The sequence below is a fragment of the Melanotaenia boesemani genome, chromosome 19 (genome assembly GCF_017639745.1).
Source record: "Melanotaenia boesemani isolate fMelBoe1 chromosome 19, fMelBoe1.pri, whole genome shotgun sequence".
Lineage (NCBI taxonomy): Eukaryota > Metazoa > Chordata > Actinopteri > Atheriniformes > Melanotaeniidae > Melanotaenia > Melanotaenia boesemani.
The window spans coordinates 30645677-30662741 of record NC_055700.1 but is presented as its reverse complement, the minus strand read 5'-3'; the positions used below and the strand labels follow the sequence as shown (position 1 = coordinate 30662741).

At 43.0% G+C, this 17065-nt stretch overlaps 2 protein-coding genes across 5 annotated transcripts in view; one reads left to right on the top strand and one right to left on the bottom strand.

Moving 5' to 3' along the window:
• Window positions 1–1724: 1724 nt before the first annotated feature.
• On the bottom strand, window positions 1725–2534 carry LOC121629912 (sperm-associated antigen 16 protein-like). The gene has a single exon (XM_041969827.1). It carries the CDS (start codon window positions 2462–2464, stop codon window positions 1784–1786), a length of 681 nt encoding a protein of 226 aa, XP_041825761.1. The 5' UTR covers window positions 2465–2534; the 3' UTR covers window positions 1725–1783.
• Window positions 2535–3525: 991 nt separating this feature from the next.
• wdr91 (WD repeat domain 91) overlaps window positions 3526–17065 on the top strand; it is a 28425-nt gene continuing 14885 nt past the window's right edge. Inside the window, exons 1-7 of one of the 4 annotated variants that reach the window (XM_041969823.1) lie at window positions 3526–3732; window positions 3982–4035; window positions 6474–6610; window positions 6695–6874; window positions 6951–7158; window positions 7259–7341; window positions 9493–9602. In XM_041969823.1, the coding sequence (XP_041825757.1) occupies window positions 6488–6610; window positions 6695–6874; window positions 6951–7158; window positions 7259–7341; window positions 9493–9602 (704 nt within the window). In that variant the 5' untranslated portion in view covers window positions 3526–3732; window positions 3982–4035; window positions 6474–6487. Of the gene's footprint in view, window positions 3733–3981; window positions 4036–5537; window positions 5654–6473; window positions 6611–6694; window positions 6875–6950; window positions 7159–7258; window positions 7342–9492; window positions 9603–17065 lie in introns of those variants that run through there. The other 3 variants (XM_041969822.1, XM_041969825.1, XM_041969824.1) reach the window with 3 other exon arrangements.

Below are 17065 nucleotides of genomic sequence, written 5' to 3'. Positions count from 1 at the left end.
CTTCAGAGGGGACATCTGCCATACAGAAGAAGTAATAGGAAGACATTAGCTGCTGGAAATCATATAAAAAGATCAAAATAAAACTATAATGCAATTATGAGCCATGTTTTATTCCCAGTACAAGATAAACATATCCTATACTGCTAGAAGTATTCACTCATCCATTCACCAACTGGTCCAGGTGCATGAAGTCCAGCCCCGAGGCCTGCAGACTGGCTCGCTCTCCGGAGCTCCAGCGTGGTTCTGTGATGGAGTGAAAGGTAATTTCTGATTCTGAACGAATGTCTCACATCGTCTCTGGTTTTATTCAGCACCGTTGGTGTCGCACTTTCCCAGTTCTCCAGATTTTGTGTGTGCGGTGGAGGTAGGAACATCCTCCCCTCAAGTCTGGTTTTCCAAAGCTGACTGGAACTGGCCGCGTTGTTTACGTACGCCAGCTTTAGAAACGAGGAGTCAGGCATGAACGCAGAGGTATGCTGCAGATGTACTGGCTCTGCTGGACATGGAGGGCAGGCCCAGCAGCAGGTGAGGCTGATGAGGGGCGTGGCCGGGCAGACACCAGCTGACTTACTTCATTTATTGATGTTTTATATTGCTTAGAATAAAAAAAAACTATTTAAATTTGACAAAATATTTGTACTGAGTTTATTATAATCTTAATCGTGATCAATAATTAAAAGCTAAATCATTAAATGATTGTGAAATTTCAAGCAACATCATATGATATCGTGTCTGTTGGCGATACTTAAAGGGTTGATGCAGTGCAGGGCATTAATACTGTGATGGCTGCATCTACAGCCACACAGCAGTGGTAATCTGCAGTAGACAGTACTACACACACATTTATATATTTCATATTAGATTTAATTTACAGAGCATTATATGATTTGGTTGGACATTAGTTTAATTTCATAAGTGACAGCACGTATGTTCTAGAACTGGCGCGCATTCTGGATTGTATTGTGGTGTTAAAATTTATATTCTTTAGTTGTTTCAGTGGCTCCAGTCCTTTGGCATGGGAACCAGCAGGTGGCCACAGAGTGGAGCCAACTAATTGGACCAGATTACACACCAGCACCAAGAGGGGGGGAATTGGAATTTTCCTTTGTTAGCTTAGTTAGGTTTTTGTGTGTTACCCCTTTGTGTCTTTTGTTTGGGCTGATCAGCCACTTTAAGTTTACCCTTGTGTCTCAGTTGTCAGGTCAGTTTGTTTCATTTGTTTGGTCAGTTTGTTTGAATTATTTCTGCCACAAGTTCTTTAAGTAGCGTTATGTTATGTTGACCTCTTTTATGGGCTAGATTATTCATTGATTTAATAATTGTTTGGATAACTTTTTTTGGGTGAAAATAAAACCCTCTTTTTTTTAACTTTAAATCTGTGCCTGATTGTCCTTCACTGCTCGGTCCATCACAAATACCAACACACTGCACCATCCTAAACACGGTAAGGAGAGGACAGGGTGTTCAGTCAGAGGCTTCTTCAGGCGCAGGCAGGACATGGAAGTACAGGAGACCCTTCCTGCAGCCATCACCCTCCGGAACAAGACTTGGACTGATTTCTGAACAAACAGGAAACTTGAAGAGTATTTCGTTCGCGGACCGTCGCACCGCTGCTGAATGTTGACTTTTTATCTCATCACAGGTTTTATGTAAAACTGCTTTAGATCCCAAACACGACCCGAACATTTAACCTGAACAAAGAAAATTAAATGGCAACACAATTTAAACATTTACAAAGAATTTATTTCATATTTTAGAGGCTTAAAACGAGCAGGCAGCAGCTTTAATCCGCCTTGGACTCTTTCTTCCCTTGGGCTTGTTCATGGCTGACTTGTGGAACCGTGGAGTTTGGAAGTCGGTCCTTCTGTAAGCTGATGAGTGTTTTCTGCCTCAGAGCTGCTTGGTATTTGTCCTCCACCTGCCTCAGCACGGGCTCGTAGGACTGCAAGTGGTTCTTCAGCTGTTTGTAGTCATTAAGCAGCTTGCTCTTCTGCTGTGCAACACATCCATACTGCAGCCGGTGGAAATCCCTTTCCCTCTGCATCCTCACCAGGCTCTCCGCTGCTGCCATGGCCTCCCTCCTGAACAGGTCTGTGTCCCTGCGGACCGAGTCCAGCTCCATCTGGAGCAGATGTCTGTGCGTGTTCGCATCGGAGATGAAGAAGGTGCCCGGTGCTGCTGTCGGCAGGGTTTCTTGAAGGAGTCTCTGTGCCGAGACATACCACTCCGCCTCAAAGCTGCTCAGAGTCCGGCTCAGACCGGCTTTACGGAGGAAGTTCCTCAGGAAATCATCCACTGCCTCTGGGATGTGGAGGATGATCTGCTGTTCGAGAGGTTTTCTCCTGGAAACAGCAGAGGAGGCGGCCTCCTTCACCGCTTCTTCAAAGTCCTCATCCTCAATGTTCCTCCTTTCCTCGCGCTCCTCCTCCTTCTCCTCTGCTGAGTCTCCTGTCCTGGCTGACATTTCCTCTCATATGCTTTGTTTACATGTTGCTATGGCAATAGCTTCTAAGTTGTTTTAGCCTGTCACCATAGCAACCCTCTTACAAAGTTGAATTTTTCAGATGCAGACTTTTTAGTTCATATATATATATATATATATATATATATATATATATATATAACTATGAAATACATATCCATTAAAAAGTTTTTAATTAAATATGAAATTGGTACCACGCAATATGAAATTAGAAATACTTCATTAATCCCAGAGGGACATAGCAAAAACAATAATTTACTCATTTAAATAAATAAATTATAAATTAAATAAAAATTAAAGGAATGACAAAAAATCCATCTCAATATAATTTAAAATAATTTAAATATTTTTCAGTTTGCGGGTACACATTTCCTCCCTGTTGCATGGCCACACATGCATGTTAACACGTGCATGCTCACAAACGTGCTCGTCTCTCCATCCGCTTCTCGCTAGATGTAGCTGATGTTTGTGTGTTGGTACGTTCATCTGCAGGTACGTTTGATGACTATTGTAAATTTTTATATCATCATCATTCTATCTTTCTTTCGGTATCATGTAGTACTGTGGTAGTTTATATTGTTGTTGTTTTTGTGATATGTTCTGGGCAGCATAGACAACTGTTATTTCCACATTTTAATCCTGTCCTTTTCTCCCTTTTTTTCTCTCTCTCTTCCTCTATCTCCCTGTCAGGTTCGGCACTGACATATAAGACTAAAGAAAATAAGATTACAATAAAAATAATAAAAATATCAAGGGCAGCCATGTATATAACATGTCTCCCTTGGTAGAGCAAATCTGTCAAGCAAAATATGGCACACAGACCACCGTTCTGTATGTTAGGATGCTGGACAGGACAGGGTTAAAGAAAAAATATATATATATTTTTCAGTTTTTTTAAGCTAAGCTGGAATCTGTAGTGTGAAAACAGCAAAGCAGCATTTTTATTAACATTTTTTTTTTTAATTTTTCAGCAAATGTTCGAGTATTAATTTTAAGTAGTATACAAATCAATGTATCCACGTGCAGGAACGTCAGCGTGCTTACGTCACATGACCGCGTCACATGACTGTCAGGAGGCAAAAACAGGAAAAGATTTTCTCTTTGTGGTAAATGTTTGTATTTAAGCTTAAACCATGGCGGAGTAGCAGCTGCTTGTGTCTGGGTGTAAAACAAACACCTTTTTAGTTTCGTGGTTTGGTTTCACGACCCGAACTTCGTTTAATTTGTCCGCGTCTTCGCTGTTTACGAAGGTAGGTGAATATTAAAACACGTGATATTTGGCATTAGCTACATGCTAACTCTATAGCTATAACTCTGGCGCATGAATGGACTTTTTAGCTAATTATTAACGTGTCCAGTTTGTCCATCTATTTTAAGAGAAACCCTTAGACCGTCTTAAATGTGTCTGTACTCAGTTTTCTGAATCATCATCATTTAAAATGTATTATTTCACTATAAGGCCGATGTAAGTTGCTTACGTGAGTTTTGTCGAACTACAGTTTGTTGACACAAAGCTGCTCGTGTGATGAACTCATCTCGGTTTTCTGAGGCAGGTAAGTGTCTGCAGGTGACCATTTTTAACGACGTAGCATCCATTCATTTATTGTTCCAGGTGATCAGAAACATGCTCCCCAGCTGTCTGCATTTAGCCATTTATTTTGATTACTGGCCTCACAGAACAAACGAATGCCTTTTAGGATGGTAAACCACGAGTTTGATGACGATATATCTTATTAATTAATTGGTTAATTGAGATTAGTCATTTCCCAAATTCTGCCAGATACCATTTAGATTAGACTCGAGCTCAGTGATCTATAAGAGACTATCTCACAGCTTATTTAACACAACCACTTCCATTCATAGCAAATAACAAAGTAATAACTAGAATTTTTACATACAAAGTTTCTTCCTGATCAGTCAGACATTTAAATCTATTTTTAGAACAAAAACTTACTGAACCACATTCTGAAAATTGAGCTTCAAAATGTTCACATCATGGAAAAGAAAACAGAAGACATTTCTATTTAGACATCAGGATATAGTGTACACCTTCCTCCTGTTAAGAGTCTCAAACCAAATCTAACCTAAAGGCCATTGATGCTGGACGCAGAAGACGGACACGCAGGAGACGGACAGTTTTGTCCGTCTCCTGCGTCGGTTACGCCGGTACTTTGGTCCGTTTTCAGGGAGCTTAGCTAGGAGACGGAGCAATACCACCGGAAACCACAGGGGGCAGCGCTGAGCAGAAGAGCTGACATGTGACCAGTAAAAGAAACAAACCAAAGAAGAAGAAGAAGATCAGGAAGGGAACAAAAGAGCAGAAAAAGAATGAAGATGAGGACAAAAACTGTAGAAGTTGCTTTTGAAGAAAGGTGCGAATATTATGGGGGGTTGAAAACAACGTCATAGTGACACGTCACCGCTGCTATATGGCGTCTGAAACTGGAACCGACTTCACAACCATGGCAACGCAAACCTTGCATGGAAATATGAGGGTGGCGACGCATGACAACGTCACTGTTTACATACGTAAGGGAGCAGAAAAGGGCCTTAAAGGTTCATCCCCACCAGGATGGTCTGCTAGACTCGGTACAACTGCAGACTCTGTTGAGTTGGGGGGTGCAGCATTGCTCTACTCAGTGCACTTATGCTTTGGTTGTGTTTACCCACAATGCCATGCGCTGAACCCACCACCCCTTTCGCTTTATAGTCCACTTCCTGTATTTGCTTCACTTGCAGCAAACCAAGATTTACATTTGTAGGTGGACCAGAATTTGCTTTTTTGACCCAAATCAGAATTTCGAAGCAGCCTTTGGATGAGGTGGTGTTTGGTCCGCTTTAAACCAACCCTGGTCTGCTTCCATGGATAGTACGGACCGTTTGGAGCGGTGTTAATGCTCATTCACCCGCTGGTTTGGACCAAAGAAGTGGACTCTGGTCCAACTGACAAAAACGGGGGTCTGACCACCAAAGTAAAACCAGAAGCCAAACTGCAGGAACTTCTTGTTGTTCCATTGTTTACTTGCGGTGAACATTTTTCATCTTCTTTCTTCTTGGTTAGTGCTTGTTTTGGGGAATATCGCCTCCTAGTGAGCAGCTGTTGTACCAGAATGATGTTCAGGTGGTTTGGCCTGCTGGAGAAAAGTTCAGCGTGAACGCAACCAAACCAAGGTATGAAATTTGTCAGAATTCGCTGCCCGAATAAAACCGAGACCCCCGGACCATCCTGGTGTAAATATGTCCTAAGAGACAAGGAACTGCAGTATTGATGAGAGTAAATGATTAATCTGGGAGATTTTGTGTTATGTGATATTAATTTCTCTGATCAGGGCAACGTTGGGACCAGAAAATAAAAATCATTCAGTCAGTAACAGATCACATACGTGGTGTCCTGCAGCCTAAACTTTCTGTAACTAAACTATGCCAAATACCTGACAAAACAGAAAATTAACAGCATTTGCGAAAGTTTGAAACTATTTCTTGGCCAGCTATTGATAATCAATGATAACCAGATCAGTGTTTTATGTTCCCGTGTGGATTGTCAGGTATTAAAGTTTCTATCAGAATGACTGATAAGATGAGCAGAATAACTGAGGTCTCCAGATCAGATACCCAATCCATTAGATTTTCCAAGTATCCCTGCTTCAGCACAGCTGACTGAAATTAATGAGTCATTGTGCAGAACTTGATTAGATCCATTTAATTTGATGCAGGTGTGTTAAAGCAGGGATACATGGAAAACCTGATGGATTGCGGCCCTCGTAGGACCGAATTAAGAAGCCCTGACCTAAAGGGTTAAAATATCCATCACAGTTGACCCCACAGAGCTACACACTACCACTGCTGGTGGTGGAGGAGGTGGACCTCGGGGAGACCTGATGGAGGTTTAAGAGTTATTTAACCAGATTTACTCGAAATAGAATATAGTTTTCTGATGGGTCAACAGGCAGCAAGCCGTTCTGGATGACTGTGTTGACTGTGTTGTGTTCAGGGTGAGAGGGCATCATGGGATCTGCGGTGGAGAGGACAGATGAACATGTGAGGGAGTATCTGATCTATCGGGGCTTCACCAGCACGCTGAAACACCTGGACAGTGAGATCAAAGCTGATAAGGAGAAAGGCTTCAGGGTACGGCCGAAGCGTTTCCTCTTCTAAAGGATTCCTGTTAGACTCCGACCTTGCTAGCGCTGATGTCTGGCCTTGTGTTTGCAGGTGGATAAGATCATCGAACAGCTGCAGCTGTTCATCCAAAGCTTCGACCTGTTCGGCCTGAAGGAGTACTGGCTGTACCTGGACAGACGCCTGTTCTGCAGGCTGGAGGATGTTTACAGATCCACTGTCAACAAACTGCGAACCAGCCTGTACAGATACTACGTCATCAACACCATCCAGGTAGCCGCTGGTGGAAAGAGCCACCTCTTGCCGTTGGTTTCTTTGGCTTGAACCCTTCCTCTCTGTTCTCTTCCAGAAAGGAAACCTGGAGAAGACACAGGAGTTTTTCCAGAAGCAGGCGTTGGAGCTGCAGGGTCAGGCAGAATGGCGCGACTGGTTTATTCTTCCGTTCATACCCAGTCCCGAGCAGAATCCCGCCTTCGCTCCTTACTTCTCCCGCCAGTGGGCCGACACCTTCCTGGTTTCACTGCACAACTTCCTGTCAGTCCTCTTCCAGTGTATGCATATCCTTCAGGAAAAGACCAAGACCCATGCAAGCCAACGTAAAGCGGGGGCTTTATCAGGCTTTGTTGAGCTCTCTTTGGTTCCTTAACTCTGCCCCACCTCAGCCTGTCCTGCTGAGCTTCGATGCAGAAGTCCAGAAAATGACAACCCTGACTGAGGAGAACGAGCAGCTCCGTCAGCTGGTGAGAGGAAATGTTCAACTTCCAGTTAAAATGTTAGCTTTAAGCAGATGATGATCTACCTGCTGCATTTCTTTTGAGTTTTATCAGCTCACTTCAAAGTAGGGCTGGGCGATTAATCGATAAAATCGATAAATCGAATTTTCCATTTCTAGAGATTAATTTTTTTGAAAATCGGGATTTTTTCCATAGTTAGTTAGCAGCAGACTTCGCCCTCCCTCCACACCAGAACGGTGTTTGTCTGACAGATTTTCAGTAAAGTGACCGTCACTCACGCCTGGGATTTAGCTGTGAGTATAACTGCAGTGAGAAATGCTGCTCTCTATGAGATGCAGAAATCAACTTAACCCACAAACACTAGTTAAGAGACAACCTTCATCAGGGGAATTATTTCTGCAGTGGATCCTGTATGATAAGGATCCAGATGGAAAGAGATCACGGATGCATTGTGTCGCATATTTCTATGTAAGAGAGGAAGTCGTTTATATGGTGGAAGAGCTATGACATTATATGCTTTATTTTTGCTAGCATTCATCTATATAAACAAATGAATGTTTTAATAAGTTTATTTATGTTTTGTAAAAGAAAAGGAAAAAAAATCGATTAAAATCGGAAATCGGATTTGGTTAGGCCATACCTCCCAGCCCTACTTCAAAGTGACTTTTTTTTATAGCCCCAAACCTGAATGAACCTGAGACATTATTTTTTTCTCCCTTGGTGCTGGTCGGCTGGCTGCAGCAGCTCTTACCTCTTTCCTTTCTAGTGTTTTAAATATTTATCTCACTGCTTCTGTAAATATCTTATGTACAAGCCTTAAAAACTTATTTGTACACAAATCTGCTGTTTTTCTTCGGATTCACCGAGTTTCTTTCAACTACAACATCAAATGTAACGATGTGCGTGGAGGCCCTACAAGCATTGTTTCCAGTAGGAAGATCTGGGACAGACATGAGATCCCCGCGGAGAAGCTTCAGAAGACTCGCTGTGGGCGCCGCGCTGGGACAAAAGTTCAAGGAGAGGCGCTTCAGACCTGCTCAGACCCAGGTGAGAAAGGAGCTGAGGTGGATCAAGGTGAAAAAAGCTGCTGGACCAGACAGCATCAGCTCCAGGCTCCTGAAGTGCTGCACAGATTAACTGTGTGGAGTTATGGAGCAGGTCTTCAACCTGAGCCTCAAGCTGAAGGTGGTACCACAGCTCTGGAAGACCTCCTGTGTGGTACCACAGCTCTGGAAGACCTCCTGTGTGGTAGCTCAGCTGTGGGAGACCTCTTGCGTGGTACCAGTCCCAAAGATGTCTCACGCCAGAGAACTCAGCAGAGAACAGGCCGGTGGCTCTCACGTCCCATCTGATGAAGATGCTGGAGAGACTGATGCTGCAGACTTCAGACACAACACGGACAGTTGCGTTCTGCAGAAGTTCTCAGAGGACTCTGAGATTGTCGGACTGATCACTGAGGACCACGACGTGACCCTAACCCTTCCTGCACCTGTACTGCTGCAACAAAGCAGTTTCCCCACTGAGGAACTAATAAAGGTTTATTATTTTCATTACTATTAAAATCTGAGCTGATGATGGTGAAAGGTGTGGACTGCAGGCAGGCCAGTTCAGCAGCCGGACTCTTCTCCTGTGAAGCCATGCTGCTGTGATGGATGCAGGATGTGGTTCAGCATCGTCTTGCTGAAATCTGCAAGGCCTTCCCTGAAAGAGACGTTGTCTGGATGGAGCAGATGTTGCTCTAAAACCTCCATGTACTTTTCAGCATTGATGGAGCTTCACAGATGTGGAAGCTGCCCACGCCATAGGCACTAATGCAGCCCCATCCCATCAGAGATGCAGCTTTTCACCTGTCCACTGATAACAAGCTGGATGCTCCCTCTCCTCTTTAGTCTGCAGGACACGCCGTCCATGCTTTCCAGAAATGATTTCATCTTCAGCTTCCTCAGTGAGAAAGTTGTCATCTTGGTGTTTGGGGTCCAGTTTCTGAAGGACGGGGATCAGTCAAGCTGCACAGGGTCCAAACCAGGGCAGAAAAATGGGTCAAATGTTGTTTTCATCATAACACAGAAAACCTTGGTAGATATTCTTCTTTCTTGAACCAGAACTGAACGTTTTCTATTTGCAGTCATACCGACTTGTCTGTCTCGTCTCCTGCAGCTGTTTGCCCTGCAGACAGAGAGCCGGGACCCGAGAGACGGCGATCAGATGGTCCAACACAAGCTGCCGCCGTATGTCCAGAACATGGACCGACTGGGAGACACTGAGCTGTGAGCCACTAACACCTCTGTCTTTACTGATGACTGACTGCAACAAAACATGGCTGCCATTCTGTCCTTTTTAACGTGCATCGTAGCACAGCTGACGTCTTGATGCTTGAGTCCATCAACTTTTAATAAAATGACCACAGAACATGTAGGACCTCTAGGTGGTGCTGTCATGTCAACTGTAGGGTTGCTAACTGCATTTCTCATGGTGGCTTTCTCTGCCAGGAGTTTGGTCTGTCGTCTTTCCTCTGATCTCAGCATCATTGGCAACACAATGCAAACACATCAGCCAGAAGAGACACACCAAAGCTGTTTTTCTGCGGTGTCCATGCCCCTTCAGACCCTCCCAGTTCAAGCTGGTTAACTGAAAGGCCTGTTCACACGCTTCCCTCCCGTTTTCATTCTGGTGTTCTCATTGCAAAGCACACGACAGACATTCCACGTATTTCTGATGGAAGCACTTTAGTTAAATAACATGTTCAGGTTTACATCACTGCATCAACTTTCTTTTAATCATGTGTTTTTAAAAAAGTAGAACTTTCAAGTTAATACATTTGTTTTGTTGAACTTTTTTTATGCTGCATTTTAGAACGGCATGAGGCCCACCGCCCCTTGGATGATGGTTGCTAGCTTCTGCCTCAACCCTACTTCCAAAACAGTCTGGATGCTGTGTAAAGTTAAATAAAATCACAATTAGATTATTTCCAAACCTCATCAACATATTTTATCCCCAGTAGAAGATAAAAACATGTCGGATGATGAAACGGAGACGTTTCACCATGAGATGAAAATATGAGCTGATTGGAAAAAGTTGGTACAGGAGCAGCAAAAGGCTGAAAAAGTACCTGGTACAAACCAGAAACACCTGGAGGAGCACTAGGACAACTAACCAGGTTACCTGGCAACAGGTCAGTAACATGACTGGTATAAAAGGAGCATTTCAGAGAGGCAGAGTCTCTCAGATGGAAAGATGGACAGAGCTTCACCAATCTGAGACAAACTGGATCAAAAACACTGGAAAAATTTCAGAAAAATGTTCTTCAGACTTTGAAGATCCACCATCTACAGTGTAGAATATCATCAGAAGATTAAGAGATTAGGAAAGAATCTCTGTGTGCATGGGACAAGACTGAGGGTCAAAACTGGATGAGAATCCAGCATCGGACCAGTCCAGCAACTGGTCTCCTCACTTCCCAGATGTTTCCAGGTATGTTAGAAGAAGAAGATGCTACACCATGCTGAACATCACCCTGGAACTACTTTTTACACCGTGCCTAACATCACCCTGGAACTACTTTTTACACCATGCCGAACATCACCCTGGAACTACTTTTTACACCATGCTGAACATCACCCTGGAACTACTTTTTACACCGTGCCGAACATCACCCTGGAACTACTTTTTCCACCGTGCCGAACATCGCCCTGGAACTACTTTTTACACTGTGCCGAACATCGCCCTGGAACTACTTTTTACACCGTGCCGAACATCGCCCTGGAACTACTTTTTACACCGTGCCGAACATCACCCTGGAACTACTTTTTACACCGTGTCGAACATCGCCCTGGAACTACTTTTTACACCGTGCCGAACATCGCCCTGGACCTACTTTTTACACCGTGCCGAACATCACCCTGGAACTACTTTTTACACCGTGCCGAACATCGCCCTGGAACTACTTTTTACACCGTGCCGAACATCGCCCTGGAACTACTTTTTACACCGTGCCGAACATCGCCCTGGAACTACTTTTTACACCGTGCCGAACATCGCCCTGGAATTACTTTTTACACCGTGCCGAACATCGCCCTGGAACTACTTTTTACACCGTGCCGAACATCGCCCTGGAACTACTTTTTACACCGTGCCGAACATCGCCCTGGAACTACTTTTTGCACCGTGCCGAACATCACCATGGAACTACCTTTTACACCGTGCCGAACATCACCCTGGAGCTACTTTTTACACCGTGCCGAACATCACCCTGGAGCTACTTTTTACACCGTGCCGAACATCACCCTGGAGCTACTTTTTACACCGTGCCGAACATCACCCTGGAGCTACTTTTTACACCGTGCCGAACATCACCCTGGAACTACTTTTTCCAGATGTGTTGCTGCATCAGATCATATTTTCCATCACACAGTGAAACGTCTTCGTTTCATCCTCTGAGATGTTTCTTGATCTTCTACTGTGGATAAAGGATGGATGAGATTCGGAAATCTTCATTTACTCTTTTTTTATTTACATTTTAAGCGGCGTTCCAACTTCTTTGGTTGTAAGTGACCACCTTTATGTCTCAATCTGAAGGTGATGCCACAGATTTGGTGGCATGATGCTCTGTGTGGTTCTATTAATTTATTTTTTGTTTTATAGACTTTTTGAAGCACTTTTAATCAACAAAAGTTATTTATGTATTCTTAATATATTTAAAAAGCTATCAAAAATATTGTTAATGCTTCAATATTTCTACTGTTGCAGTGTTTGCACTGTGTGCTGTGATACATCTGATGTTGCAAATAAACAATTCACCTGATGAATTGTTATTTTGTCAGTACCATCCATCATTAGAAGAAAGGTTCTGAGTCATAGATGGAAATGATCATTAGATATTAATATCAGTAAAAAACTGTAATGTTTAATTAAATTCAGATATTATTAACAAGGTGACAGACAGGAGATGTTTAAAGTCCACAAATCCAAAGGTTTTGGTTTAATTCTTTACTGGCTCTGGACAAAATCTATTGGGGACAATTTAAGCCAGAACAAACATGTCCCATTCGCCTAAGAGTTTCTCTTCATTGCTTAAGGCTGTTCCATCCTCCGCGAGAAGTGACAACTATTTTCTTGTTCTCGAGGCCACGAGAACAAAGTGGAGTAATTGTGCTCCCACAGACATGAATGGGGACGTCTTCCGGGTTGTTCTCGACACATCAGCCAAGCAGAACTTTTTGGTCAGACATTTCAGGTGGGCGTGGTTAACGCAGAAAGGAAGAAGAAGAAAGTTGCGGATTCGCATCCCCCCTGATGTGAGGTTGAATGGGTAGCTTTAATCAACAGCTGATCGAGGTGGTGAGAGTACGTAAATGTAAACACATGTGGCATTTAAAGACTCAAACGCACTGCGCGCACAGCCCCGCCCTGCCACGGCCGAATACAAATTTTTTTCCTGCTCTTGTGGCCTTGATAACAAGAACAAAGTTCTCGCTTCTTGTGGCGTATGTAACAAGCATTACCTCCAGCCATGTCGGCACAGACTGGTTCTTGTTTGCGGGAACTTCACTAAAGCATGATCTGAATAATGTCATTTCTTTTGGTTTAGTTTCAAGTCTAGCAACAGTATTTTTACTGCTTTGTACAGATCATCAAGGTCACTGAAATCACTGCTATAGATGCATCCATAGGATCTGTTCCCAAAACCATTCAGGACGTTACGAGAAACAACCAAAAGCTTAAGTTCAGGCAGATCTTATCAAATCTCCCACCTCAGACGACCTGCCAGACATCGTATCGCTTGTATCCAGTCGTTACTTTTCCTCTGTCGAGCAAAGTGGTGATCACACAAATCAAAATGGCTAACGTTGTGCAAGGAAGGTGCTAGATGTTGACCGAGTGATTTCAAAGTCTAGGTAGGAGTTTACTCTGTAGATACCCTAAATAACTAAGCTGTATGATGTTATACGTTATCCAAGACAAATCTTTGAATTGGAGAAATACCTGTCAGTACAGTTCCTGATATCTGGAACTATCTCTGCTTCAGACCAGCTTGTAAGGCTGTTAGCCTGATGTAAGCGTGAAGCCACGCAGCAGTGCTAATCTAGTTCAATGCTAGCACTAGATTAGCTTTAACACAATGTGGGGAAACCAGGTCATACATAGTTTGTAGTGAGTGTATTAAGGGACTACATATCAACTCAGTTCATCAGGATTTTCACATCAGAGGTGAAAATAAACCATAAAGATGCTCAAAGAGAAGCTCAATATCCAGGTTACTTAGCGCTGACTAAGCTAGCGCTACATGATCCAGTTTCATGTAAATAGGAGGCTAGCAAGGCCACTAGCTGGTTTAAAGTAGCTGCAGCATGAACATGTGGAGAAAAAGATCCTGGAACCAGTCTGGTTTAGTCGAGGAAGATATGAGGATGAAGAAGGAGATATTTCTGACTTTTAGTAAAGAGGAAGGACACGGATCAGATGGAGACAACTTAAGGTTACATACTGTGTTCGGCTTCTTGCTTAGCATCGAAACGTGACGAGTTCTTCACGAGTAAAACAAGAAGGCAACTATGGCTAAGGGACCTTGACACACTAAAGTGATTTTCAAACCTGTAACCAGGTGAAAACTGAAAACTATGACATGATTTCCCAACACAAGGTTCGCAGCCAATCCATCTTGATGTGATTATTGTAAAATTCTTGCCTTGTTCTCCGTTTTTCTATGGCTTTACAAGGAACCCAAAGTAACCTCAATCATTTTGAAACAACAAACACTTTTCCAGTCATAAAGTACATTTTTGGCACATGAGCCGGTGAGTTTTCTGCAGTACCAGAGGCTGCAGTTTTAGCACAGCGATTTCAGGACCCTTGTTTTAATGCACTTTTCAGCTCCTTCCTCATGTCTGATTTACTCGTTGTCTACTTTGTTCATGTGGGGTCCTGTTGTTACCATGCCAGAATTATTAGAGGTAGGGTAAAAGTACAGGCCTGTGTTGTCATTCTGTCTCAGTACTCTTGCTAGCTTGTACGGAACAACGCCGCTGCTACAGCCAGGGACTCACCCTGGGAGAAAATGAGATGAAAAACACGTCGGAAGCTGGAGATTAAAAAGACCGGCGCCACTACTGCACTTAACGGCGCGGGTTCCCCCAACATGGCGAACCAGTCCCTCACCTCTGTTCGCGGTGACATCGGTGCACATGTTCTGCTAATGGCTAAAGGCGAGAAACGAGAACTTTTTTCTTGTTCTTGAGGCCACGAGAACAAAATGACGTCAGTCTGCTGTCACGGACGTGATCAGGGACACATCCCGACCATTGGCTGAACAGAAGTACTGTGTGATTGGTCGGTCATTTGAGGTGGGCGTGGTTAACGCAGAAAAGAAAGCGAGGCTGAACAGATGGTTTTATTCTTTTATTTAAAGGTCCCATATTATGCAAAATTCACTTTTTAATGGTTTTGGAACAGTCATACTGGTCCCCCCGCATGTGTAGGAGACCCGTAAGTGTGAAACTCTTTCAGGCGCTCTCTCTCCCCCCTGCTCCACCTCTAGGGAAGTAAGCGCTGAAATGAGCTTGTTTGAAAGCGTGTACGTTATGACGTCATAAGGGACAATAACCACTCCCCACAGAGCGATGGACCCGTCTACCGGCTCTCAAAGCCCGCCCTCTAAAAATCACCTAGCGCCCAGTGTTTTTCCCTCTTCGGCAACCCTCGTTAGCGGACATGGCTAAGCGACAGAAGCACTGTTCTGTTTGTGGCTGCATAAATGAACACGAAAACGTTTTTTTACTTCCATCCACTGAACCCACGAGGACTGAGTGGATTAATTTTATTTTTGGAGGAAATGTACCCGGAAAACTTCCAAAGGTTTTGCATGTCTGTGGCCAGCATTTCAAAGAGGACTGTTTCCACAACATGGGGGCATGGAAAGCAGGCTTCGCCAACCGTTTGAAGCTGAAGCCAGGTTCAATACCAACTGTCCGTGACACAGCTGGAGAGGTAAGAGCTGGCAGTTATTTTATCGTTTCGGCCTTATTAGTCTGATAGCTTGAAAATATATTAACCTGTCAATCACCTCATGACGGGCGATGCGATGGGCGGAGCCAACAGCTGAGCTGCTCCACCAGGGTTCCGCCCACCATAAACGGCACATTTCTGAAGCTGCTAAAAAGAGGGAGGTGAAGAGAAGCCGCTGCACTCAAACTGAGGGTCGATTTGTCCATACCATGGCGGAAATATTTCATTTAGATATTAATGAATGGTCTCAGATTGGGAATAAAGTGTATAATATGGGACCTTTAAAGACACGAACACCTGCCCAAGTTTCTCATCCCCCCTGCAGTAACCCCGCCCCGTCGCCATCGAAGCTTGTCGTGGAAGATGACGTGACCGGACCAATGCAAACTTTTTTTTTTTGTACTTGCAGGCTTGAAAACAAGAACAAATTTTTCGCTTCTCACAGAGTATGCAACAAGCTTCAGCCCTATGAATAGACGATCATTTCTTTCCCCAAAGGTGCTGGGCTGATCATCCAAATATCGAAATTATTGATACTATCGGTGTTGATCAATACCAGCGTGATAATATCAATAGTTTTCTTACAGGGGGTTTTGGGGGCAAAAAGCCAGAGAATGTGAATGAAAGCTAACCAATAGTAGGTTTTTCTTTTGTTTAGCTAATTTGTATTTGCAACTTTTTAGTTACAGTTTAGTTAAAGAGTTACTTTATTTTTTTCTCACCTTGTTGATATTGTATATTATTTACAAATGAAAATAAAAAAATTTCAGTTCTGCCCCTCATTCTGGTGATTACAAATGTTTAACTTGACAATAATCTTCTTACTGCGTTTGATTATGATAATCATCAATAATTAAAGGCAAAATTATTAAATTATTGTGAAATTTCAAGGAAAAAGTATCAGTATCGGCGATACTTGTCCTGGATATACTTGGTATCGGATCGATTACAATTATACAAAAATTTACCCAACCCTACCCCAAAGGGACAGTGTTCTAATCAAAGTGTTCGTATGACCAGCAAACCTCAGGTCGGCCCTGTTGAACTCGCTGAACCCCATTATGAAGCTACAAACGGGGACATGTGATCTTTAAACTGATCTAAAGACAAGGAGTCATTTTCATTTATTCAGCCGAGGCCATCAGATTGTCCCAGCAGTGACTTGGACCACTTAGGATCACCCTGAGATCACAAGTAGTTTAAGAAGTGAGCGACCAGCATGTTTTTCTGTTTACTGGCATTATTAGAGCCCAGCCACACAAACTGGGATGCGGACGCTGGTTCTTCCAGACACCATGCTTACACTTTTATTTGGATGAAAGTTCTGGATCATCCAGCCTCATTTATTTTTTCTCAGAGCTTTTCCCTCTCAAGAAAAACCTCATGAGATTTTATTCAGGTAGGTGTTTAGACACACACACACACTCACATATATATGTAAAATAAACTATACATATATTCAAATTTAAAAAAAAAACAATGACAATGCACGAGAAGCATTATTTTTGCAAATGTTTAGTATATTTAAGTTTGAGCTTTAAAGAAACCCTGGGCTCCCCAACATCTTTGGTATTGTAGTAGTTTAATGCGTATTTATTTTTAATAAACATGTAATCAAACTGGCATTTAAAGGGTTCAAACAATTAGAATAATTATAATTTATAATTTATTTGGTAGTTTTAATTATGACTGTTAATCAAAATCAGGAAGTTGATTTAAGAAAAAAAAA

Excerpts from the sequence above, each read along its gene's own strand:
- LOC121629912 (XM_041969827.1), bottom strand. The coding sequence starts at position 2,464 with ATGTCAGCCAGGACAGGAGACTCAGCAGAGGAGAAGGAGGAGGAGCGC.